Source organism: Stegostoma tigrinum, chromosome 35 (genome assembly GCF_030684315.1).
Source record: "Stegostoma tigrinum isolate sSteTig4 chromosome 35, sSteTig4.hap1, whole genome shotgun sequence".
Lineage (NCBI taxonomy): Eukaryota > Metazoa > Chordata > Chondrichthyes > Orectolobiformes > Stegostomatidae > Stegostoma > Stegostoma tigrinum.
In genome coordinates this window covers 19,721,705-19,748,247 of record NC_081388.1, presented here as the reverse complement: position 1 = coordinate 19,748,247, position 26,543 = coordinate 19,721,705, and the positions used below count along the sequence as shown (strand labels likewise).

Here is a 26,543-nt window from a genome sequence, read left to right as displayed (position 1 = left end):
TTCCAAGATGCATGCGGTAATGTTCTTTAAATCAATAAGGAGCAGCACTGCAAACATTTGAGTGAAAGAGCACTAAGTAGGTCAGTGGGACGAGTGAGCAACATTTCAAACCTCAGCCTGGTAGGTTAGTCAAGTCAAAAGCCCTGAAGAAAAGTATGGGACCAACGGGGCATTAGCAACTTCACAGCATTTCCATCAATGCATTGGTTTTCCCAGAGCAGTTAAGTGGATAGCACAGCCTAAATAAAATTAAACAGAAGTGGTTCATTGCCATCCACAAAACAGCAAGGCACATATTGCAAAGCACAGTGAGCTCTCTGTTAGCAGCTGTCCCCATGTAAATGCCTTGCGAATCTCATTGCATTTTTATGGCCACACACTAATCTCTATCACTAACTCATTAACGGTTGAGGTTTGCCGTTGTTTGGCCACAACAAGAGCCGCACAGAGCCAACGTCCCAATCGATCAGTTTTTTTCTGTCTCCAATAGAATTGCTCAGGGCATACATTTTGGCCAAAGTAACAGAGGGCTCCTCACTCTTGTTCTAAAATATGTTGTGGGAGCTGATGTATTCCCCTGAACAGAATGTTTATTGTCTGACCCAGAAAGACAGCGGTGTCGTGTTGAAGCCCAGCAGAGTTAATACTTTGTAAATGGGTCCAGGGCATCTAAATGAAAAATTTAAATCATTCCTGAAGAAGGGTCACCAGAACCGAAACATTAACTGTGATTTCTCTTCATAGATGCTGCTAGACCTGCTGAGCTTCTCCAGCAATTTCCGTTCTAGTTTTATTCCTGTCCTCCATATATTCATTCTTTTTCAGCTCACACCTATCTGTATCACTTGTGAGAAAATTCTTCCTAAATCATTGGCAGATTCTTGGAGATGAGTGCCCACGTTGTACCTGAGATCCCAGTCTCAGTGTACAGAGGCACCAATTTAAGACTAAGTTGAGGAGAAATTTCATCTCTCAGAGAGTTGTGAGTGTTTGGAACTCCATGCCACAGAGAGCTGCGGGAACTGAGTCCTTGTGTGTATTTGAATGTGAGATAGATCAGTCGGGGAAGCTAGGGTTATGGGGACAGGGCAGGGTCATGTTTGTGAGAAATGCCTGATCAGCCATGATCCTACTGAATGGTGGAGCAGGTTTGAGGGATGGGACAGCCTATTCCTGTTCATGTTTCTTATCATCTAATCGTCATCCAGTATTGAGTTGTGCAACTGTGGTTTCTTTCCTGAGCGATTCCAATGTGAATTGATGCGTTTTGCACATGTTTATTAGATACGGTTATTCAACTACTATTGTGAAACAATCATGACAAGGATGTGGGGAGAGGACAGCACAGCATTAGGGGGTCCATGTTTGAGAAAAAGTGGAATTTTCATTCAGTCCAAGAAACAAAAATAAAATTGAAGAATTCACCTGATGACACTCAAGTAGAAAATGCACAATGCCCAACCTTGAGATGAATCATTGATGGTGTTCACTGAGTGTCAGCCTTATTCAATGGAGCATTGGCTTGTGACTGAAAGACCCGGTGGCAAGTTGCTCCTGAGAAGAATATAGGAGCAGGAGTAGGCCATTCAGCTGCTCGAGCCTGTTTTACTGTTCAATGAGATTATTATTGATCTGTGGTCTAACTCCATACACCTGCCTTTGGCCCACATCCCTTAACACCTTCGGTTTACAAAAATTTAGCTATCTCAGATTTTTTAAAAGTCTTTCCTCAATTCTGTTGCTTCAGAACTTTGACCCATATCAACCGTATAACTGTATATTTATGTCGAATTTCCAGACAGTCTGATTTCTGAAACATTTTATTGATTTGTATAAGTTACCCTGCTTTTAAACCTGATTGGGAGGAGCTATCATTAACGAGGTACACATAAGAACACCCCTAGCATTGACTCAAACTGTACGGAGGAAGGGTCTCTCGAACCGAAATGTTCACTCTGATTTCTCTCCACAGATGCTGCCAGACCTGCTGAGCTTTTCTAGCAATTTCTGTTTTTGTTATTGACTCAGCTGGCAAAATGTGCTGGCATACAGTGGTATTACCATTAATATCGCAAGAGTTACCATTGACCTCTGCAGTGAACCAACCACGCAAAAAGATCCCAGATTAGATCAGAGGCTGGGTCTCCTGCAGCCAGCATCTCATCTCCTATCTCCCCAACATCTGTCCACCATCTACAAGGCACAAGCCAGAGATGGAATGCTCTCCACCTGCCTGGATGTGAGCAGCTCCAACAATGTTCAACAAGTTTGACACCATCCAGGACAAAGCCGTCCCCTTGATTGTCATTCTATTCCTCAACATGTGCTCTCTCTATTTAACAATATCAGTAGTGCGTCAGCAGACTGTCAAGGAATTTGAGGATAAGGACAGCAGATGCATAAGAACTACACCACCTCCAAGTTCCCCTCCAAGCTACTCTGCATCCTGACTTGGAAATATATTGCTGTTCCTTTAATGTTACTGGGTCAAAATCCACGCATTCCCTCTCTAACGGCATTGTGAGTCAAACTACAGTACACAGACTGTAGCAGTTCAAGAAAACAGCTCACCACCACCTTCCCAAATACAAGTAGGGTCAGGCAATAAATGCTGCCCTGTCAGAGAAGCTCATATCCTTGACAGAATAAAACAAAAGGTGACCAAAGTCACAAAACTCAGTGATCTGCTACCAAATGGCTGTGGTCATAAAGATGACACCATGCTGTAATACTTTAATGATGTCGAAATGTTTTCATGTTTTAGGCTTGTTTGTAGAGTCGACAATATGAGTTTAGGTACATAGTAATTCATTCAAAGTAACTATATTTTACATAGTCTGCATCACTAATTAGACAGAGGTGATAAGTTCAAATTCAAACATGCCAAGTTGCAAAACTGAATTGAATAAATTTGGTAATTTGTAGCCCATTATCTAAAATCTAACCGCACGGTCAAACCTAACTGGTTTACTAATACCCTTCATCTCATCTAATTTTCATCCCACATTATATAAGTTTTATTAAAAATCCATCTATTTGGACAACACTGTTACAACACTGTTCTATGGCAAGTGGGACCTGAACACATGTCTTCTGGCTTAGAGACAAGGCCAATGCACCATCTGACTCCTTAGCAATGGCAGGATTTGAACCTGGGATCTAATGAAAAGCTCAAATTTTTTTTAAAAATGCCCCTTAGACTAATGAATCATACAGGTCCTACATCGTAGGGTTAGCCCCAACAGCCTCTGAATTGGACTGGGAAGCCACTTCACTGTAAATGATTGAATTCAGTAATTCTTAACCTGCACATTGGCAAAACCTTTGCGGCAGGACTACAGCTGCTCAGGAAGGCTCACCAGCACTCCACCAGTTAAGGAGAGGCAATAGAATAGGAATAAATTACTGTAGATGCTGGAATCTGCATAGAAAACAAAAAATGCTGGCGATTACAGCGGGTCAGGCAGCATCCGTGGAGAGAGAGCAAGCTAACGATGAAGAGTCATCTAGACTCAAAACATTGCCTTACTTTGTCTCCATGGATGACACTTCATCGGTGTACTCATGAAGAGTCATCGAGGGATACTGCCTGACCCACTGTGATCTCCAGCACTTTTTGTTTTCAAACAATAGGTATCGCCTTGAGGAGCTTGTGGTGCAGTGCTAGTGTTCCTGCCTCTTGCTCAGAAGGCCCACATTTGCATCCCACCCATCTCAGAAGCATGATCCACCTGAAAAGGTACACTGTAAAAATCACAAACTGACAGCCACCAGTGGAATCCAAAATGTGCCATTGTGTGGAAAGAACTTTCAGGCATCTGTAAAACACATAATAAATATAGCCCTTACCTAAATCAAGGAGGAAAATTAACATCAGTGCTCAATAAGATGCTTCTGGATCTTTGCCAACACCGACCTATTCTCAGTATTGAGCGTATTAACATCACAAAGCAATGCAGCAACTTGTCAAGTTATGTTACCAGAACCTGGGAATCCAAGACCTCGACTAACAGGCGTTTCTAGTGAATTCTGATTTAACAGATAGATTATGATATGATCTGCCTGTACTGCACGCAAAGTAAAACTTTACACTGTACCTAGATATACGTGACAATAATAAATCAAATCAAATCAAAGATAAAAGTACACAGGAGGCGACTGAGCTTTCCAAACGCAACCTTAGCAATGCAGCAAACAACGAGGTCGAAAACAGGCTTCAAACAAAAACAATGCATTGATGAAGTACAACACATCAGGAAGTTAATGCTGTGCTCCTTATTAACCCATTTCATTCAGTGACATGTCCCCTGATGTTTACTGAACCATTGTAGATATCATGTAATTTGACAATGTACCTACTTCCCTCAACAGCTCACCTAGGGAATACTATCCTTTATACCACAAAGTTGGAAGTTAGGTAGATGGAATATAATGCAGTGAAATTATACTCTTGGGCAGGAAGAGGAGCTGAATATTGTTTAAATGGAGGAAGAATGCAGAAGGCCACAGAACAGAAAGATTTGAAAGTCCTTGTCCATAAATCACATAAAGCCCACATCTGAGTTCAGTGGGTAATAAGGAAGGCAAATGAAATGTTAGCTTTTATTTCAGAGGGTAAGGGATATAATTGAAGGGAGCTTTTGACAGAATTATACAAGGCATTAGTCTGACTATAGCGAGAATACTGTGAACAGTTTTGGACCCCTTACTTAAGGAAAGATATATTGGCATTGGAGGACAGTCCAGAGAAGGTTCACTAGGCTGATTCTCGGTATGGAAAAGTTGTCTTATGAGGAGAGTCATTTGAGTTTTTATTTATTGGAGTTTAGAAGAATGAGAGGCAACATTATTGATACATACAAGATTCTTAGGGGACTTTTCAGGGTAGATGTGGAAAGGTGGGAGAGTCTAGGACCAGAGGGTATAATCTCAGACTAAGGAGTCACACATTTAAGACAGAAATGGAGAGGGATTTCTTCTCTCAGACAGGTGTGAATCTGTGGAATTCTCTACTGCAGAGGGCTGTCAAGGCTGGGCATATTTGGTATTAAGTATTTTCACATCTGTGGGAGACAAATATTTAATCAGTAAGGGGAATCAAGGGTTATAGGGAAAAGGCAGGAAAGTGGAGTGGAGGATTATCAGATCAGCCATGAATGGCAGAGCAGACTAGATGGGCTGAATGGCCTAGTTTTGTTCCTTTGTCCTATAGCTTAGGGTGAATCTGTAGATAATAAAGATAAAGTTACGATAGTCCCACTGCAGAGATCCAACCGGTGGTGTAGGTCAATACCATAGGTAAGTTGGCTGATTGACATTTCAGTCACGAGATCCTACTGCAAAACAGCTCCATTTGTGAAAGCCTCTGTATGGATGCTTAGCCAGACCAGCTACACTCTTGTAAGAACCTGGACTGTGAGGTACCAACTTTCAAGGTTGAGAAGGCAGGACCTTCATAGTAACATCAACCAATATGTGGGAATCTAACCCATACTGTTAGCATCCCATCTCAAACCAGCCCGCCAGCTAACTGAGCTAACTTACCCTTTATACCTTGCCATGCCTTGATCAGGAATCAAACACAGGATGTGGTGGGTGAGAATATGACACCCTAACCACCAGGAAGATTGCTCAATCTTTACACAGATTGGGTGAGCTGCTGTCAATATGGGTACTGCAATTAGCCAAGTTTTTTCTCAGTTAGAACTGAGGAAAGTGAGAAAGGTGGGGATATGCGGACTTTAAGCTCAATAGTAATATCATTCACAGTTGAAGACACTCACAGTCCAAGCTCTTACAAGAAAGCAGCTCATCTGGACAAGATTTCACTCATGTTCTGCAGCAAGGCCTCTTGGCCTTTTCTGGACTTAACGGTCAACTCTATGTTCAGAGTGGAAAACTAATGATTCTCCTGCTATGCAAAATTCATTGGCTACAAGAGTACAGGCTAGCATGGAAACCTGGCTTAGTGCCTTGTCTTCCCACCTTAATTGTTCCACTTGAGACTTGCTAACAACCTGGGATGTTCCTGTTGTGCTGTCACTGCAATGTCGGCATTTATGTTATCCGTCCTTGAAAAAAATACAAAGTTCATTTAGATGTTAAAAAGTTGTTGATTTAGATCTGGGGGTCCAAATGGAAACAGACCCTTTTGCCCAACAGGGTCCATGCCGAACGTAATCCCAAATTAAACTAGTCCCACCTGCCTGCTCCTGGTTTAAATTCCTCCAATTTTTTTTCTATTCATGTATCTATCCAAATGTCTTTTAAATGTTGTAACTGTACCCACATCCACCATTTCATCAGGAAGTTCATTCTACACATGAACTACCCTCAGTGTAAAAAATTGACTCCATATCTTTTTAAAATCTCTTTCCTCTCATCTTCAAAATGTGTCCCCTAGTCTTGAAATGCCCCATCCTAGGGAAAGGACAAACTACCATTAACTCTATCTGTACCTCTCATTATTTTATAAACTTCTAACAGATTGTCTCTCAACCTCCTAGGCTCCAGTGAAAATAGTCCCAGCCTATCTAGTCTTTCTTTATAACTCAAACCTTCTAAACCTGGCAATATCCTGATAAATCTCTTCTGAACATTTTCCAGGCTGGTAATAACCTTCCTATAACTGGGCAAACAGAGCCGGACACAGTATTCCAGCAGAGGCCTCACCAATGTCCAATACAATCCCAACATGAAAAGTCCCCAAAAAATCTGATAGCGAATTCAGAAGAAATTCTTTTTGTCAAGGGATGGAGAGGATTTGGAATTTGCTGTGTTAAGGAGCGGTTGAAGTAAATAGCACTGATGCATTTAAGGGGAAAGCTGGACAAACATATGAAGGAGAAGGAAGCGGAGATTAATGTTGATGGAGATCTGTGGCAGGATGGGTGGAGGCTGCAGTGGAGAATAAACACTGATGTGAATTGGATGTCCTGTTCCAGTGCTGCACGTTCTCTGTAGTTGAATGTTGAAAGAGGCTGCAATGTGTGATCATGTTGCTATTGTATCCATCAAAGAAGAGAGGCTTGTATCCTTTGCACTGAAGGTCAGTATTGAACACAGACCCTGCTCAGAGGTAGTTATAGCTGGTGTAACAAAACAAATCAATCCCAACCACAAAACAAAGCCCCTGATATCACTGCTTTCCCAAGTCCCTCTAGTTTCAGGATCTCTTGGGATAAGAATGACAAGTTAATGTCTCTTAATGATTGATATCTTGAAAGAGAAAGAGAAAGAGGTATAGATTTAGACTTTAATGTCGATGTACTCAAGTACAAGAGTACAATGAAAAGCTTTCAATGCCACCACACAAGGCACTATCTTAGGTAAACCTACATAGGTACGGAAAGTTAAGAACAGGGTAGAGAGCAGTTCCATAGTCTGGTAAGAAATTGTCTGACTTTACTCATCCATGGAGAGAGACACAAAGAGGAAGACTCACCCCTGGGTGATGTAGCATGAACACTGGTGAAAGTAAAATCGAGAACGAAAATGATCAGAATCGCAACAGCGAGAAATGTTTTTTCAATTTTCTCCTTGAGCTGTAGATGGTGAATTTGGACTCGAACCTTGAAGCAGGCTGTGGGGTTTTTTCCCTTGGGGAATTCCACCGCCAGGACTTTCATGCTGGGATTTGTGCTGTCTAATTCCTCAGTACGGGAGTGAAGAAGTGAAGTGGCTTATAAATAAAGTGTGTTCGGGTTTTGAAGAGTTTTTTTTTCCTTTAATCATTCATGGGACAAGGGCGTCACTGGCTAGGCAACATTTATTGTCCATCTCTAATTGCTCAGAGGGCAGTTGAGAGCCAACCACATTGCTGTGGGTCTGGCGTCACATGCAGGTCAGACCAGGTAAGGATAGCAGCTTCCTTCCCTAAAGGGCATTAGTGAACCTGATGGGATTTTCCTGACAAATGACAATGGATTCATGGTCAATCATTAGGCTTTTAACTCCAGATATTTTATCGAATTCAAATTCCACCATCTGCCGTGGTGGGATTCAAACCTGGGTCCCCAGAACATTATCTGGGTCTCTGGATTAACAGTCCAGCGATGATACCACTAGGCCATCGCCTCCCCGATGTCTGTTAAGTGGTGATGCAGGAACAGGAGTAAGGTGTCCCCAGCAAGTGAATTTGAAGTACAGGAGGCAGGAAGGCGGATAATTTGACAGGCTGAAGTCAGGGAGAGCCAAGAAGTACCCAATTATGACAGTGTAACCCCAGTGCCTTGGCAAACAGCTCATACAGTGGCAGAGTTAGAGTTAATGGTGACCCTGTTGGTGGGAGGCATGATGGGGGTACTTACCCTTAGAGACTGGAAAATCATTGACCTTAGAATCCCTACAGTGGGGAAGCAAGCCATTCAGCCCCAAAAGTTGACACTGATCCTCCAACGAGCATCCTATCCAGACCCATTCCTTACTTTGTCCTTGTAACCCTGCATATCCCAAGGCTAATCCACTTAGCCTACACTTCCCTATACATTATGGGCAATTTAGCATGGCCAATCCACCTAACCTGTGCATCTTTGGACCGTGGATTGAAATAGGAGCACCCGGAAGAAATCCACGCAGACACAGGGAGAATGTGCAAACTCCACACAGACCGAGGGTGATATTGGACCCCAGATCCCCAGTGCTGCGAGGCAGCAAAACCCAATATTGCCCAATGTGGAGATAATGCCAACATTGCAGCTTGTATTCGCAGGGTTAAAAGTGACAACGCCCCAGTTGCTAAAACAGACAGAATAATGATGGATCAGGGTCTGTATTTGCGAAAAGCATGAAGCACATTGTCAGTTAATATCTTGTGAGCTGCAGTAAACATGCCTCTCACACACCTTAATGAACAACGCTTTGTGCAGTGCACGGTTTTGGAAGACTAGCAAAGGCACAAGCTGCCAGCTCTGAGACACCCATTGTTATTTCAACAGCTTCGCTTTCAGGCCTCATCACTACAAAGCTTATATATGAAGCACTTCTTATCAGAGTTGATCTTATTGACTATGTTGTTTGGAGCAGGCATAATAAATGTTATAGCATGAAATTAATGCTGTAATACATTAATCCTCCTGCTCTGCTATTTACTTTGTACATCAGTAATCACAAACTGGGAAAAAAATAATTTAAGGAAGAAAACATTTAAGCGAGAAAGAGGCCATTCAACCCCTTCAAGTCTGCTCCTGTCATTCATTTCGATCACAGATGATCTACTTCAACATCATTTAGTTGGTTAAAAAAGGGTACATTTATCATACCAGACCAAAGAGCTGTCCTCTCTATTAGAGAGAGATGACTGATGGTTGTATGACCTGAAGGTCACCATGCCTCAGGTGAGGTGAGAGATTGAGAAGGCACGTCTTTATACTAACCTCAGCTGAAGTGGGAATTGAGCCCTGAAGTTGCCATTGTCTTGAATCACACGCCAACCTTTTATTTAGCTGATATTGGTCCTTTCACCCCAGAAAAATCTATCAATCCCAATTCAGAAAGTTCCAGCATTTACAAAGTTTTGGAGCCTGCCAGCTGAAGGGCTGAGCTTTAACTTGAGTTTGTAATCCTTCATTCACAATGTCTATATCAAGATGAAATAGTTTCTCTTTTTTTAACCTTATAACCTGATGTTGTGTGACTTCTGACTTTATCAGGTACCTGTAGCATATTAACTGAATGTTTTACAAAAGTCCAAAATCGTTATGGATGTCAGCTGCTGTATGTGCAAGGGAAAAAGAGGTTCAACCTTGTGATGAAGTATAAAAACACATTCTGAAGGCAAAGTGCTCAACATATATTCACTAGAATGAATCCATATTGTGAAAAAAGATTCAAACTAATTTGGTCTTTTGTCACAGAGATGGCAGGGCTGAAAGGGGAACTAACAGGGGGTTTTACAATTGTATCTGGTAGTGAATAGTGAATTCCTGAACAGCGAACTGGTAACAAAAAGCCACAGTGTCAGATTAACACTGGAGACAGTGACATTAACTTCATCCTGCATTAACTGTAAACCTCAACCAAGCCTTCGCTTCTCCCAGACTGAACAATTCCAAGACACTCCTGGTGCTGTCCTTCAATGTGTCCTCTGCTCTATAAACTTGAGATCACCCAAAACTCTGCAGTCTCTGTCTTGATTCATGCCGGGTCCCATTCCACTAACATCCCTAAGCACGCTGACTGACATTAGCCCATGGTCAAGTAACCACTTGGTGTTAAAATTCTAATCAATGGTCCTTTACGGCCAGAGCCCTCCCTATCTCTGTAACCACCCCAACCCCGCAACCCTCTGAGATACCTGTGCTTCTTCAATCCTGGCCTTGAGTACACCACAATTTTCATTACTCCATTTGTGGCTGTGCATTGACCTCAAATTCTTGAACCACCCCCTTTCAGTTTTCTGTCTTTCTACTTCTCTTTCTTCATATAAGAGACTGCTTAAAAATACCAAGCTTTTGATCTCTGTCCTAATAACACCCTGTGTTTTATAATACCCTTGTAAAGTACGTTAGCTTATGTGCTAGAAATCCTGCAACTTCCAACTCCAATCCTGACTCCCCGAAGCCTGTCCACCATCTACGAGGCATAAGTCAGGAGTGGGATGGAATACTCCCCACTTGCCTCAATAGGTGCAGCTCCACTCAGGAAGCTTGGCACAACCCAGGAAAAAGCAGCTGGGTTGATTCGCATCACATCCACAAGCATCCACTCCCTCCACCACTGAAGCTCAGTAGCAAGACGCACTGCTACAGGAGTAGAATTTGTCCATCGTTTTACTGCAGGTTGTTGTTGTAAAGGGTTGCCAATGGCAAAGGTTAACAGTTATCATTCTAGTCAGAGATTCTCACATAGTGGTCGAGAGCTGAAGTGAGGCCATAGTGGGAAACAGTTTGGGAAGCATCACTGAAGGTTAGAGAATTATATGACTCCAGAAGGACTTGGACAGGCTGGGAGAGTGGGCAAAGAAGTGGCAGATGGAATACAATGTGTCAGTGATAATGGGAACTGCAGATGCTGGGGAATCCAAGATAATAAAGTGTAAAGATGAAGGGTCTAGGCCCGAAACGTCAGCTTTTGTGCTCCTGAGATGCTGCTTGGCCTGCTGTGTTCATCCAGCTTCACACTTTATTATCGCAGATGGAATACAATGTGGGAAAGCGTGAGGATATGCACTTCAGTAGGAAGAATAGAGGAGTAGACTTTATTCTAAATGGGAAAGGCTTCAGAAATCTGAAGCACAACGGGACTTGGGAATAGCTCAGGATTGTCTTATGGTTAACAGGTAGGTTCAGTTGGAATTTAGGAAGGTAAAAGCAATGTTAGCATTCATTTCAAGCAGAGATGTACTGGATGTATACACTTAATGCTAAGCCCTGGGGCGCATTGCCAAACAAAGAGACCTTGGAGTGTGGGTTCATTGTTCCTTGAAAGTGGAGTCACAGGTTGACAGGGTAGTGAAGAAGGTGTTTGGTAGGCTTGACTTTACTGGACAGTGCATTGAGTATCGGAGTTGGAAGGAGATGATGCGGTTGTGCAGGACATTGGTGAGGCCACTTTTAGAACACTGCATGCAATACTAGTCTCCCTCCTTTGGAACGATGCTGTGAAACTTGATAGGGTTTGGAAAAAATTTACAAGGACATTGCCAGGGTTGGAGGGTTTGAGCTAGGAGGCTGAGTGTGTGACTTTGTTGAGGTTTATAAAATCATGAGGGGCATAGACAGGGTGAATTGGCAAGGTCTTTTCCCCAGGGTGGGGAAGTCCAAAACTACAGGGGCATAGGTTTAAGGTAAGAAGGGAAAGATTTAAAAGGGGCCTAAGGGGCAACGTTTTCACAAAAAGGGATTTATGTGTATGGAATGAGCTGCCAGAGGAAGTGGAGGAGGCTGGTACAATTACAACATTTAAAAGCTATCTGGATGGGTACATGAATAGGAAGGGTTTAGAGGGATATGGGCCAAATGCTGGCAAATGGGACTAGATTTATTTAGGATATCTGGACAGCATGGACAAGTTGGACTGAAGGGTCTGTTTCTGTGCTGTACAGCTCTATGGATCTATGTGGTGTTGAGGCTGTATAAGGCTCTGATCAGACTGCATTTGGAATACTGTGAGCAGTTTTGGGCCCTGTATCCATGTAAGGATATTCTGGGGTTAAAAAGGTGTCAGGGTCCAGAGGAGGTTCACAAGAATGATCCCAGGGATAAAGGGCTAGCAGTTGAGGACTCTGGATTTGTACTCAACAAAGTCTGATTGAAACTTACAGAATACTGACAGGCTTCATAACATCCCTAAAGTGTGACCATTCAGCCCATCGAGTTTGCACCATCCTACTAAGAAACATGCTGCCCCTGCCCCCTCCACCCTATCCCTGCATTTCCCATGGCTAACCCACCTAACCTGCATATCCCTTGACAGTATGGACAATTTAGCAAGGCCAATTCTGCACACCTTTGGACTATGAGAGGAAACCCACACAGACACGGGGAGAACATGCAAACTCCACACAGACAGTCACTCAAGGCTGAAATTGAACCCAAGTCCCTGGCGCTGTGAGGCTGCAATGCTAATGACTGAGCCAACTTGCAGCATCTTTCTCAGGGACTCAGATTCCACTATCTTCTCAGGGAGAGTGTTTCAAAGAGATGACCCTCGGTTTAAAATGGGCAACCCTGATTTTTAAACACTTACCCCTAGCACCTATCCTAATCCTGGACACAGTAGATGTGGAAAAGGTGTTTCCACTGGTAGGAGAGACGAGGACCTGAGGCCTCAGAGTGAAGGGATGGCCTTTAGATCTGAGATGAAGCGGTACTTCTTCAGCCAGAGGGTGGTGACTCTGTGGAACACATTGCAGCAGAGGCCAAATCATTGTGGATAGGTTCTCGATTGGGAAAAGGGATCAAAGGTTACAAGGAGAAGACAGGAGAATGGGATTGAGAAACATATCAACCATGGCTGAATGGCGGAGCAGACTCGATGGGCTGAATGGCTTAATTCCTGTCTTATATGTTATGGTCTAATGGAAGGGAAATTGCAAGTGATAGTATGCTCATGTATCCGCTGCTCGTTTAGAAGGTGCTGTCTGAGGGTCTTTGGTGAATTTCTGCAGAGCATCTTGTAGATAGTACACACTGCTGTTACTGAGCGTCAGTGGGTGGGGGGGTGCGGATGTGGTACCAATCAAGTGGGGCTGCTTTGTCCTGATTGCTGTCAAGCTTCCTGTGTGTTGTTGGAGCTGGATTCATCCAGGCAAGTGGGAAGTATTCCATCACACTCGTGACTTGTGCCTTGTAGATGGTGGACAGGCTTTGGGGATAAGTTACTCGCTGTAGTATTCCTAGCCTCTGAACTAAAAAGATCAATACTGTACCCTTTGCATGCCAATAATTCATTAGGTTATAGTCACCTGGTTTGCCTCGACATAGCAATCAGGGTCTACGCCGTTGCACTGTTTCCATACCTGTTTAAAGAATGTCTTTCCAGATTGGACAAGCATATGGACGTACATGGAATAGTGTAGGTTAGATGGGCTTGAGATCGGTATGACAGGTCGGCACAACATCGAGGGCCGAAGGGCCTGTACTGTGCTGTAATGTTCTATTGTATACCTTGTGTGTACATAAACTATGAGGCTACCTCAGGTAGCAGTGGGCATACAAACACTCAAAAGACAGACAGGTCTGGGAAAAAAGAACAAGACTCATATCAGCAGTGGCCCTGACTCTGATTCATTCCCAAGTGCCAGGTTATCATCAAACTGTCACAGATTAACACACAGCAATACTCCTAAAAAAAGGAATAACGCGCTAAACCAGTACAAACCCAGTGGCTCTGTCATAGCTAAGTGACATTTAGAAAGATTTTACTTTTTTTGTCAGAATTGAAGAGGTGATCATTAGCAGTGCCAGGCTTTTGGAGGGTCTCTGCTTCTGCTGGAAAGGAGGCACTTTGGCTCAGGTTTTAATGCGATGCAGGCCAATTAGGGGAAAGGGAATTTACAAAAAAAAAACAACGGCAGAGGGCAGGATTGTGGTGACAAATGAATACTTTGCATCTGCCTTCAGGAAGGGAAAGAGCACTGACAATGTCACAGCAGGGCAGTTGTGGGGGCGTGGGGCGGGCAGGGGGTAAACAGTTAGACAAATGGAGAGAATGAAATTAGATGCAAAGGATGTATTTAAAAAGTTGGCAGCTCTCAATACAGAAAGGTCACCCAGTCCAGATGCTCAGATGTCTCCCAAGCTGCTAAAGAGTCACTCAGAGGTGGAATTTGAAAGGGCTCTGGCTGCAATTCTTCCTCAATTTTTGGATTTGGGGGTGGAAGTGGAGGTCTTGGTGGATTGCCAATGCACCCGCTGTGTTGAAAGCAGCTGATCACCTTGAGTTAACCTGCAAATATAACAGTCAATGATCCCTCAGCTGAAATAAAGTTGCCACCACAGCCCTACTGAACTATCGAGCAGCTCCCTCATTACAGAGAGACAACTCACAGTGAGTTCACTTCATGGTCACCACACCTCAGGCAACGGGAGAGTTTGAGAACGAGAGTCGTACTTGATAACCTCAGCCAGTGCAGGAATCGAACCCACACTGTGGCTGTAACTCTGCATCCCAAACCAGGCATCCCAGTTAACCAATACCCCAGCTATGCATAGAAACACTGCTGCTCTCCAATAACAATTTACCCCCTGTCAGTGCTGATTATAAGACTTACAGCATAGGAACAGAAGTAGGCCATTCAGCCCATTGAATTAAAAAGCCTGTTTCACTTAGAATAAGCAAACAGTATGTGTGGGAGACAGTGATAATTTTGAAGATAGTTTAAAATCTTGGAATCCCTACAGGCCCTTCAGCCCAACAAGGGCACAGTGACCCTCAGAGCATCCCATCCAGCCCCATTCCCCTATAACTCACCTAATCTACTCATCCCTAGACAATATGGAGCAATTTAGCGTGGCCAATCCACCTAGCCTGCATCATGGATCGGGATTCCCGGAAGGTATGTTGCCTCCCTGGTGCCAGGGTCCGGGACGTCTCCGATCGGGTGTATAAAGTTCTGAAAGGGGAGGGTGAACAGCCAGAAATCGTGTTACATATTGGCACAAATGATATAGCCAGAAATAGGTTTGAGGATATAAAAAGTGATTTCAGGGAGTTAGGATGGAAGCTGCAGAGCAGGACGAACAGAGTAGTGTTCTCTGGTTTACTACCGGTGCCACGAGATAGCGAGGTGAGGAACAGGGAGCGGGCGCAGCTGAACACGTGGCTACGCAGCTGGTGTAGGAGGGAGGGTTTCAGATATGTTGATAATTGGGATGCCTTCTGGGGAAGGTGGGACCTGTACAAGAAGGACGGGTTGCATCTGAACTGGAAGGGGACCAATGTCCTGGGTGGAAGGTTTGCTCGAGTAGTTCGAGAGGGTTTAAACTAGTATGGCAGGGGGGTGGGAACCTGAGCTGTATACCAGAGGTGAGCGTTGATGCAGGTGAGGCAGTAGCAAGAGGTAGACCAGCTAGTGGGAAGGATTTTCCTGGGAAGGAACCAAGGGATCGGTTAAAGTGTGTTTGCTTTAATGCAAGGAGTATCAGGAATAAAAGTGATGAACTTAGAGCATGGATCAGTACCTGGTGCTATGATGTTGTGGCCATAACAGAGACATGGGTTTCTCATGGGCTGGAATGGTTGCTGGATATTCCAGGGTTTAGAACATTTAAAAAGAATAGGGAGGGGGGAAAAAGAGGAGGGGGTGTAGCACTACTAATCAGAGAGGGTATCACAGCTACAGAAGCTTCCATTGTCGAGGAAGATCTGCCTACTGAGTCAGTATGGGTGGAAATTAGGAACAGCAAGGGAGTAGTCACCTCGTTAGGGGTTTACTACAGGCCCCCCAATAGCAGCAGGGAGATTGTAGAAAGCATAGGTCGACAGATTTTGGAAAAGTGTGGACGCAGTAGGGTTGTTGTAATGGGTGACTTTAACTTTCCTAATATTGATTGGAACCTCCTTCGAGCAGAAGATTTGAATGGAGCTGTTTTTGTAAGGTGTGTTCAGGAGGGTTTCCTAACGCAGTACGTTGACAGGCCGACGAGGGGAGAGGCCATTCTAGACTTGGTGCTCGGAAACGAGCCGGGGCAGGTATCAGATCTTGTGGTGGGAGAGCATTTTGGTGATAGTGACCATAACACTCTCTCATTCTACATAGCTATGGAGAAGGAGAGGATTAGGCAGAATGGGAGGATATTTAATTGGGGAAGAGGAAACTATGATGCGATTAGACACGAGTTAGGAAGCATGGACTGGGAGCAGTTGTTCCATGGTAAGGGAACTATAGACATGTGGAGATGGTTTAAGGAACAGTTGTTGGGAGTGATGAGTAAATATGTCCCTCTGAGACAGGCAAGACGGGGTAAGATAAAGGAACCTTGGATGACGAGAGCGGTGGAGCTTCTAGTGAAAAGGAAGAAGGTAGCTTACATAAGGTGGAGGAAGCTAGGGTCAAGTTCAGCTAGAGAGGATTACATGCAGGCAAGGAAGGAGCTCAAAAATGGTCTGAGGAGAGCCAGGAGGGGGCACGAGAAAGGCTTGGCAGAAGGAATCCGGGAAAACACAAAGGCATTTTACACTTACGTGAGGAATAAGAGAATGGTCAAAGAAAGAGTAGGGCCGATCAGGGATAGCATAGGGAACTTGTGTGTGGAGCCTGAGGAGGTAGGGGAAGCCCTAAATGAGTTTTTTGCTTCTGTCTTTACGAAAGAAACGACCTGTGTAGTGAATGAAACCTTTGAAGAGCAGGTGTGCATGCTGGAATGGATAGAGATAGAGGAAGCTGATGTACTGAAAATTTTGTCAAACATTAAGATTGACAAGTCGCCAGGCCCGGATCAGATTTGTCCTCGGCTGCTTTGGGAAGCGAGAAATGCAATTGCTTCGCCACTTGCGAAGATCTTTGCATCCTCGCTCTCCACTGGAGTCGTACCTGAGGACTGGAGAGAGGCAAATGTAATTCCTCTCTTCAAGAAAGGAAATAGGGAAATCCCCGGCAATTATAGACCGGTAAGTCTCACGTCTGTCGTCTGCAAGGTGTTAGAAAGGATTCTGAGGGATAAGATTTATGACCATCTGGAAGAGCATGGCTTGATCAAATACAGTCAACACGGCTTTGTGAGGGGTAGGTCATGCCTTACAAACCTTATCGAGTTTTTTGAGGATGTGACTAGTAAGGTTGATGAGGGTCAAGCTGTGGATGTGGTGTATATGGACTTCAGTAAGGCATTTGATAAGGTTCCCCATGGAAGGCTCATTCAGAAGGTCAGGAGGAATGGGATACAGGGGAACTTAGCTGCTTGGATACAGAATTGGCTGGCCAACAGAAGACAGCGAGTGGTAGTAGAAGGAAAATATTCTGCCTGGAAGTCAGTGGTGAGTGGGGTTCCACAGGGCTCTGTCCTTGGGCCTCTACTGTTTGTAATTTTTATTAATGACTTGGACGAGGGAATTGAAGGATGGGTCAGCAAGTTTGCAGACGACACAAAGGTCGGAGGTGTCGTTGACAGTGTAGAGGGCTGTTGTAGGCTGCAGCGGGACATTGACAGGATGCAGAGATGGGCTGAGAGGTGGCAGATGGAGTTCAACCTGGATAAATGCGAGGTGATGCATTTTGGAAGGTCGAATTTGAAAGCTGAGTACAGGATTAAGGATAGGATTCTTGGCAGCGTGGAGGAACAGAGGGATCTTGGTGTGCAGATACATAGATCCCTTAAAATGGCCACCCAAGTGGACAGGGTTGTTAAGAAAGCATATGGTGTTTTGGCTTTCATTAACAGGGGGATTGAGTTTAAGAGTCGTGAGATCTTGTTGCAGCTCTATAAAACTTTGGTTAGACCGCACTTGGAATACTGCGTCCAGTTCTGGGCGCCCTATTATAGGAAAGATGTGGATGCTTTGGAGAGGGTTCAGAGGAGGTTTACCAGGATGCTGCCTGGACTGGAGGGCTTATCTTATGAAGAGAGGTTGACTGAGCTCGGTCTCTTTTCATTGGAGAAAAGGAGGAGGAGAGGGGACCTAATTGAGGTATACAAGATAATGAGAGGCATAGATAGAGTTGATAGCCAGAGACTATTTCCCAGGGCAGAAATGGCTAGCACGAGGGGTCATAGTTTTAAGCTGGTTGGTGGAAAGTATAGAGGGGATGTCAGAGGCAGGTTCTTTACGCAGAGAGTTGTGAGAGCATGGAATGCGTTGCCAGCAGCAGTTGTGGAAGCAAGGTCATTGGGGTCATTTAAGAGACTGCTGGACATGCATATGGTCGCAGAAATTTGAGGGTGCATCCATGAGGATCAATGGTCGGCACAACATTGTGGGCTGAAGGGCCTGTTCTGTGCTGTACTGTTCTATGTTCTATGTTCTATGTTCTATCTCTGGACTGTGGGATTAAACTGGAGCATCCAAAGGAAATCCATGCAGACACGGGGAGAACGTGCAAACTCCACACAGACAGTTGCCCGAGGGTGGATTCGAACCTGGGTCCCTGGCACTGTGAGGCTGCAGTGCCGGCCAAGTGAAAGATGGGGTTGGGGGGTTGGGGATGTTGCTGTATGAGCCAATGTTGCCCATTTTATGCTATTGGTCAAAGGCACAACTACACCAAATATTAGGTGTGGTAGCCTGTATTCTCATAAATTGACTGCTACTGCATTTCGGGAGTGAGCTCACTCTGCTAGGATCTTAATAAAGTCACAGGTGGTTGGAAAACACGCCAGATTCAGCTCAAATTTCTCTTCACTTTGAGGTACAATCTAGAGAACCTGTATGAACTTTGGTCTACGCAGGGGCAAATCGTATTTACATAGCATTATTGAAATGAAATGCTCCGAGTCACTCCTCAAGGGTGTTAAATAAATGGAAGTAAGTTTGACTCTCATGACAGAGAGGAGATGGTAGGCTAGAGGCTTGTAAAACCATGAGTGGTATAGATAAGGTGAATGGCTGATGTCTTTTCCTGAGGGTGGGGCATTTCAAACCTAGGGGGCATATTTTTAATGTGAGAGGAGAAGGATTTGAAAAAGACATGAGGGGCAACTTTTTTACACCGACAGTGGTTCATGTGTGGAATGAACTTTCACAGGAAATGGTAGATGCGGGTACCGTTACAACTTGGATAAGTAGATGAATAAGAAATGTTTGGAGGGGTATGGGCCAAGTGTAAGCAGGGGGGACTAGTTTAGTTTGGGATCATGGATGACTTGGACTGAAGGGTCTGTTCCTGTGCTTTATGACTCTATGACCCAAAGCTTGGTCAAATTGGTAGACTTTAAGGAGAGTTGAAGCTAAAACTGTCTTCAAATTTGTAAGCATTTGTCTCAGAAGCTGGAAGGATACAAACTTTCCGATGTGATTTCTAAACCAAAGGCGCTTAAATCATTGAGTTATATAAATCATTACTTCTCCAAGGTATAATTACTGATCGCTGTGAGGTGTACACGGTCAGTTTAAAATAAACCGCACCCACAAAAATGAAATAATCACAGTGAATGAAAATAAATCCTTTTCCAAAGATTGCTAAGCCAGTTTTCCTGGCCGTACCTCTAACCTAAACAATGAGTGACACAGAAAGAAGCAATCGGTTATGCTATTTCCTATCCATGGAAGTTATTATGGAGCAGATGGGACTTGAATCTGGGTCTCCTGTCTCAGAGGGAGGCACATTACTACTTTGCTACAAGGAAGCTCAAGGCAACCTGTTCAGAGATGATATTACACACCCCCTGGAGGAGGTGGGACATGAACCCATGTCCACGCTCCTGTTAAAAAAAATTAAAGAACTGTGGATGCTATAAATCAGAAACAACAACAGAAATTGCTGGAAAAGCTCAGCAGGTCTGGTAGCACCTGTGGTAAGAAATCAGACTTAACGTTTTCAGTTCAGTGACCCTTCTGATTTCTGTTTTTACCCTCCTTCCTTCTGCTCCTGCTCCAAAAAGCCATATTCCATCCCTTCATGTCTAGCCTATCTATCTCCTTCCCCAAGCCTGAGATTGTCAGTTCCACACTCTTTCAGCAAAGAAATTTTGCCTGCTTCCTTCATGAGATTTATCACTGACTGCCCCCTACTGATGATCTCCTCCCCCCACTGTATATGAGGCACATTTTGAATCAAAACCATTACGTTTTTGTCACACCATCTCTTGGAATAAACAATTCCAGATTTTTCAGTCTTTCTTGGTCAATGCACCGTTTCGTCTTTGCTGTCGTGCTTGTAGACTTTTTTTTGAGCACTTTCTCCACTCCCTGTCCTTCTCTTATGCTTTATGTAAGCTGGAGGCAGGAACTGTGTGACTTCTCTGTGCTTTTAGTTACTTTCAACCAGTAAACTAGATGTTCTACACACAGCCAACCAAAGGGCCAGTTAGCAGTGAGTACTCACAGCTTTGTCATTGTCATTTTTAATTTGGCCGCCTAATGGAGCTTGGTCAAGCTCTGAGTTGGCAAGGGCCCACATCACTAAAGCATACCAGGAACGTGATGCCAATTCCTGCTAAATTGACAGGGCCACCTGTCGGTTGGCGTGGGAGAGGGTCAATTTGGCCGAGTGAGGAATACCATGATGGGGTTCAATTTGACATGGTTTGTTTTAAAAATGAGCTGGCTGACATTTACGTAGCACCATTTACAACTTCAGGGAATCACAAAGCACTCTGCAATCACTATGAAGTACATCTGAAGTGTAGACATGACTGTGACAGCCAAAATCCAATGGACATACATGCACAGCGAGCTTCTACATATAGCAATGCAAGAATATCAGATTGTTTGTTAACATGATATTAATCAAAGGATCAAGACAAGGTTTTGTTTAAGAAAATTCATACTTTACTAACTGCAAAATTGGGATTCAAATGCATAGCCCCCAAAATATCATGCTAGGGTTCTGATTACTAGCCCAGTAACATTACCACAACAGTGCCACTGTCATTCCCTCACTGGGGCAAATCCTCTCCTCTTCTTCAAACAAAGACTATGTGATCATTTACCTCCGCAGAGGGCAACTGAGGCCTCAGTTTAACATCACATTGAAAACACAATACCTCTACCAGCCTGTGCGCAACAGTACTGCCCAGGGCAGTCTCAACTCTCTAGAGTGGTGTTTGAGGCCGGAGAAATACCTACTGAACCATAGCTCGCATCACAGTTCCCTTACTCTGCATCTAACCATGTCCATTCTGTGGCTTTGTAAAATTATTCTGGGGTCACTGGCAAGATCAGCAATTATTGTCAATCCCTAATTGCCAAGAGGCCAATTAAAAGTCACCCACATTGCTATCACCTGGAGTTACATGTAGGCCAGACCAGGTAAGGATGGCAAATTTCCTTTGCTAAAGGATACGAGTGAACAGATTTTACAGCAAACCAAATCATAGCTGTCATGGTCACTTTTATGCTATTTAATAATTGAATTTTTAAGGTCACAAGCTGCTATAATGGCGTCTGTAATGGAACCTGTGCTATAATGGAACCTGTGTCCCTACGGAATTAGCTAAGGTCTCTCTGGTTTACTAACCTTACCAATATCTTCCTAAGCAACCTGTTCAGAGATGTGATGATGCACCTCTGGAGGAGGTGGGACTTGATCTCAAGCCTCTTGGCCCAGAGATAGGGTCATTGCTGTTGTGCCACAAGAGTACACTGACTTTGATGATGATACCATTGTATTACCATCTCTGCCCTGTGTCAATCTGAGGACTGGCAGTTGGCAGGGGAGGTTTGAATTATGGGGGGTGGTTGTTGGCAGTGTCAGGGGTTGGGGCAATGGCAGGATTATCTGATCCACATGAGTTATCGAAATAACTGAGTCAATTGCCCTCCCGTCAGCCCACAGTTGCAATGACAACATGCACCTTTAAATGCCTATTGCAATGCGAAGCTATGGATAGTCAGTATGATGGGTACTGTCCCTGCTTCTGAGCTAGAGGCTCCAGGTTCAAAATCCACTCTAAGACTTGATGGCCAAGGGAACTGTGTTCATAAAACTGCCAGATGGGTTCAGCATCAACTTGTAAATCTTTCCAATGGCAGGTGTAAAAAACAGGAGAGATTCCTGGTCGTGGAGAGAAAATTGGAGTTTCTGCTGTCATTGCCCAGAGCTCAACATAAATGTAAAAGTGTATTTTGTCACAACTTGACTCAAACTCCTTAAGTGAACTGGAACATGCAACCACCACTGTAAACAAATGGGACACTAGTCTTTATTATAGTTGGAGAATTTTATTGACTGGGCTTGGTGCTGGTTCACTGTTGTTTGTCATTTATATAAACAATTTGGATCAGAATGTAGGAAGCATGATTAGCAAATTTGCAGATGACATCAAAATTGATGATATAATCAGCAGTGAAGAAGGCTATCAAAGATTACAAAGGGATCTTGACTAATTGGGCCAATGGGATGAGTGGTAGATGGAGTTTAGTTTGGATAAGTGCGAGGTAAGACAAACAAGGGCAGGACTTAAAACAGTTAGCACGAGGACCCTGGAAGTGTTGTTGAACAGGTACATAGCTCCTTGAAAGTTGCATCACAGGTAGAGAGTGTGGTAAAGAAGGCATTTGGCATGCTTGCCTTCGCTGCTCAAACCATTGAGGATAAGAGTTGAGACGTCACGTTGCAATTGTACTGGGCGTTGGTAAGACCCCTTCTGCAGTACTGCGTACAGTTCTGATCGCCCTTCTGCATGAATGATATAACTAAGTTAGAACGAGTGCAGGAAAGATTTACACGGTTGACACTTGGACTGGAGGGTTTGCATTATGAAGACAGACTGGATAGGCTGGGATTTTTTTCACTAGAGCACTGGATATTGAGAGGTGGCCTTACAGAAGTTTACAAAATCATGAGGGGCATAGATAAGGTGAAAAGCAAAGATCTTTTCCCTAGGGTGGGGGAGTTGAAAACTAGAGGGCATAATTTTAAGGTGAGAGGAGAAAGATCGAAAAAGGACCTGAGGGGCATTTTTTTCATACAGAGGGTGGTTCGTATGAAATGCCAGAGGAAGTGGTGGATATAGATACAGTTACAGCATTTAAAAAACATTCAGACAGGTACATGAACAGAAAACATTGATAGGGATATGGGCCAAACACAAGCAAATTGGGTTAGTTTAGTTTAGGAAACATGGTCGACATGGATGACATAGACGGAAGGGTCTATTTCTGTACTGTATGACTCATTGATATTAATACAACAGAATTTTATTTTTAAATAGAACCCCTACAGTGTGGAAACTGGCCTTTTGGCCCAACAAGTCCACACTGACCCTCAGAGCATCCCACCCAGACCCATCCCCCTAAACTACACATTAGTTTAGGTAATTTAGCACGGCCAACCCACCCTAACCTGCACATCTTTGGACTGTGGGAGGAAACCAGAGCCCTCAGAGGAAACCCATGCAGACATGGGGAGAACGTGCAAACTCCACACAGACATTTGCCTGAAGCTGGGATTGAACATGGGTCCCTGGCGCTGTGAGGCAGCAGTGCTGACCACTGAGCCACTGTGCTGGCCCTAATAGTTTAGTCTGAAAGGGCCACATCGCCAATCCTGCTCCCAGCTCATTCCAGTGACCTCATGTCTACAGCCAACAAAGAGCTTTCTATTGCTCAGTCACTGCTGCACAGCAAGTTGTGTGGGATCCTTCTCATTGGCTATAGATTCAGAAATGAATCCTGACAGCTCTTCCTTAGATTAATTCCCAATGCTTTGAAAGACAAAGGTTACACAAAAGAACTGTTTAAAGGAGTAGGTGGCATCTTGACTGTGTGTGTGTGTGTGTGTGTGTGTGTGTGTGTGCGTGTCTGCGTGTCACATCATGCTGTGAAGAGGACTCGAGCACACTCTTCAGAGACAGAATGTTCACTGCCTTGGGAAGACTCAGACTGCACTCAAGGATAATGCATGATGCAGCAAGAATTATTGCCAAGCAGTTGCTTCTCTTGGGCAGTAATCCATTGGTCTAATGACCAGAGCCAGATTCGTTATTGTAGCTGCAGGAGGACTGGTGTCGGATGTGTCACAGTGGGTAGCACCCACTTGCAACTTCAAAATCTATTCCAGGGAGTTCAAGTGCCTGATCCAGGCTGATGTAGCCACTCACTGAGCGCTGTTTTGCTGGATGTGAGGGCTTCTGGATGCGATGTCAAACTGAATCTCCATCTGTAGTCTCAGTGATTACAAGGATTCCATGATTGAGTTTGGAGAAGAACAGGATAGCTGTCCTCATTGACCTGAGCAATACTTATCCCTTAATGAACACCATCCAACCAGATCATCACGTTGTTATCTCACTGCTATTTGGAGGGGCTTGCCGCATTGGCTTCCATTTTCCCTTCAAAAACTTTACACTTCAAAAGCATTTTCTTATCCGTAAAGCGTTTCACGATATCCTCCATCATTGTTTTCTTTTATGGTAAATAGGCAATGAGTTAAACCACCATTTATTGCATGTCCCTAATTACCCTTGAACTGAGTGGCTTGCAATGGGACTGGAGTCACATGTCAGTCAGACCAGGTAAGGATGACAATTTCCCTCTCTAAAAGGCATTTGTGAACCAGGCGGGTTTTCATGAGGATCAATGATAGTTTCACCGTCACTGAGAGTAGACTTCAATTCCAAATCTTCATTCATTCATGGAATTTAAGTTGTATCACCAGATGGCTCTGGTGGGATTAAGCCAAGTCCTAAGAGTATGGTTACACGTTTAGTGACATTACTACTGCTCCACCATAACAGAAAGGGAATCGTACCTCTATTTTTAAGTTACTCAAAGAGTAATCACAGCGATATCCAATCACTTAGTACTGGAGCCTGCGTCTTTAAGGCTTCAGCCAGGGATGCCGTCTCTTATCATTCTCTGCGTAGAGTTTATTCTACTAAGATTGTTACCGTTCACTCTCAAGAGTATAGATCTCTGCAGCCATCACATCCTCATGTTCGAAGAACTTCCGAACTTTGTTTCCCTACTCTGAACCTGGGGCCTCGACTGAGTCATGTTTAGAATTTCCATTTGTTTATATACCATTTCCACTCACCACATTCCCATAAGGCTTTCTCTCCATTACCGCCATTCGTCTGCGAAAGTAGCAGCCAGGAAAGTTGTCTCAGAAATTGACTACAAGCATGAACAAGATAACACAGAAACAACCTGCAAAGTAACCTGTTCCCTGTCCTGAACTCCTTAGTTGAGGGACCAAGTCGACTTCGAATTTTGCAAAGCTAAGCAAACGTCGACATACACACACACACACACACAAATTGGAGCTATGGCAGAGATAAAGATTGGGATGTAGATATTAATGCCAGTGTCGCACACGCACTTAATTGGTTTGACCAGAAATAATGTATTTCCACGTGCACAGATCGTAAATGGACTTTTGTGTGTGTGTGTGTGTGTGTGTACATAAAGTGCACAATGCACAGACAATGAGAGTAGTGCCGTAGTGAAGGGTGTCGTTAGGACCATGTGGAGTTCGGGCTGTCGCTATGCCTTTGCTCAAACAGATTACAATGCCTGGAGTTCAAGGGACATAAAGCATTTCACCTTCCAAGTGATAAGATACGCAAAACAAGCTTAAAACCCACATCTTTTCCATGCAATGCACCTCTGGTGAGACATTAACTACAACAAAAAATATTAAGTGCTTAAAAAATAAAATCACCACCAGGGATCCTAACAACAACGGTCCCGGAGCACGCTAGCAACACTGTCCCCAGTGAAAGCCTCAGCAAACCTTTACTGCCTTACTGAGACCAGATCATAAATTAAAAAGAGCAATAGAAAGCACGTACCTGACAAGGGTTTGGGCCGATCAGCAGGAACAGAGAGAAGGTGATAGAGAGATTCATTCTCTGCATAAAAAGACAGGAAGGGAGAGATCGCCAGCCACCTCTTCACTTCTGATCTCAAGATGTCAGAGTATGCTGTTCTGTTTTGAAAGAGAGATCTTGATCCAGCATTTATAGCCAGTTGTCCCTGCAGGCAGCCTTATTTTTAACCTCAAACATCATTTGATCAATGATGCAAGGCTCAGTCATAACCCCATTGTTAGGAAAAGAAGGGGGGTGTGCAGAAAGTGTCTGATGGTTTGAAAAGGAAACAGCATCAAAACAGGGAGGATATCTGTGTATCTTGATATTTAAAGAGGGAGCACAGGACTGTGCTGCTGCAGCAGTAGCTTCCAGCAGGGGAATCTGGCACTGAGAAGGGGAAGGAGAAAGAGAGAGAGAGAGACAGAGCACGAGCCAATGATTGTGTTTAATTCTTCAAATATACTGTTCCGCTTAGCAATTTAGCAATGCAAATATGTTAAGGTGAGGGCCCTGGGACACAATTTAAAATAAATCCACACACACACATACACAGTCAGATTGTCACACACAAACACATGCCCACAGACAGACTGACCCACAGAAACAGATACAGACTGGCGCACACAGACAGACACACAGAGACATGACACTTACAGTCAGATTGATACACAGACTGGAGCAAACAGACCT

The 26,543-nt window shown here is 44.0% G+C and overlaps 1 protein-coding gene across 2 annotated transcripts in view; it reads right to left on the bottom strand.

The window, feature by feature from the left end:
* LOC125447599 (noelin-2-like) overlaps positions 1-26,223 on the bottom strand; it is a 318,146-nt gene extending 291,923 nt beyond the window's left edge. For both annotated transcript variants that reach the window (XM_059639945.1, XM_048522145.2), the window contains exon 1: positions 25,833-26,223. Coding sequence is in view for 1 of the 2 variants with exons in the window: in XM_048522145.2 (XP_048378102.1) it covers positions 25,833-25,898 (66 nt within the window). In the remaining variant the exon portion in view is untranslated. The remainder of the gene's footprint in view (positions 1-25,832) is intronic.
* Positions 26,224-26,543: the final 320 nt, after the last annotated feature.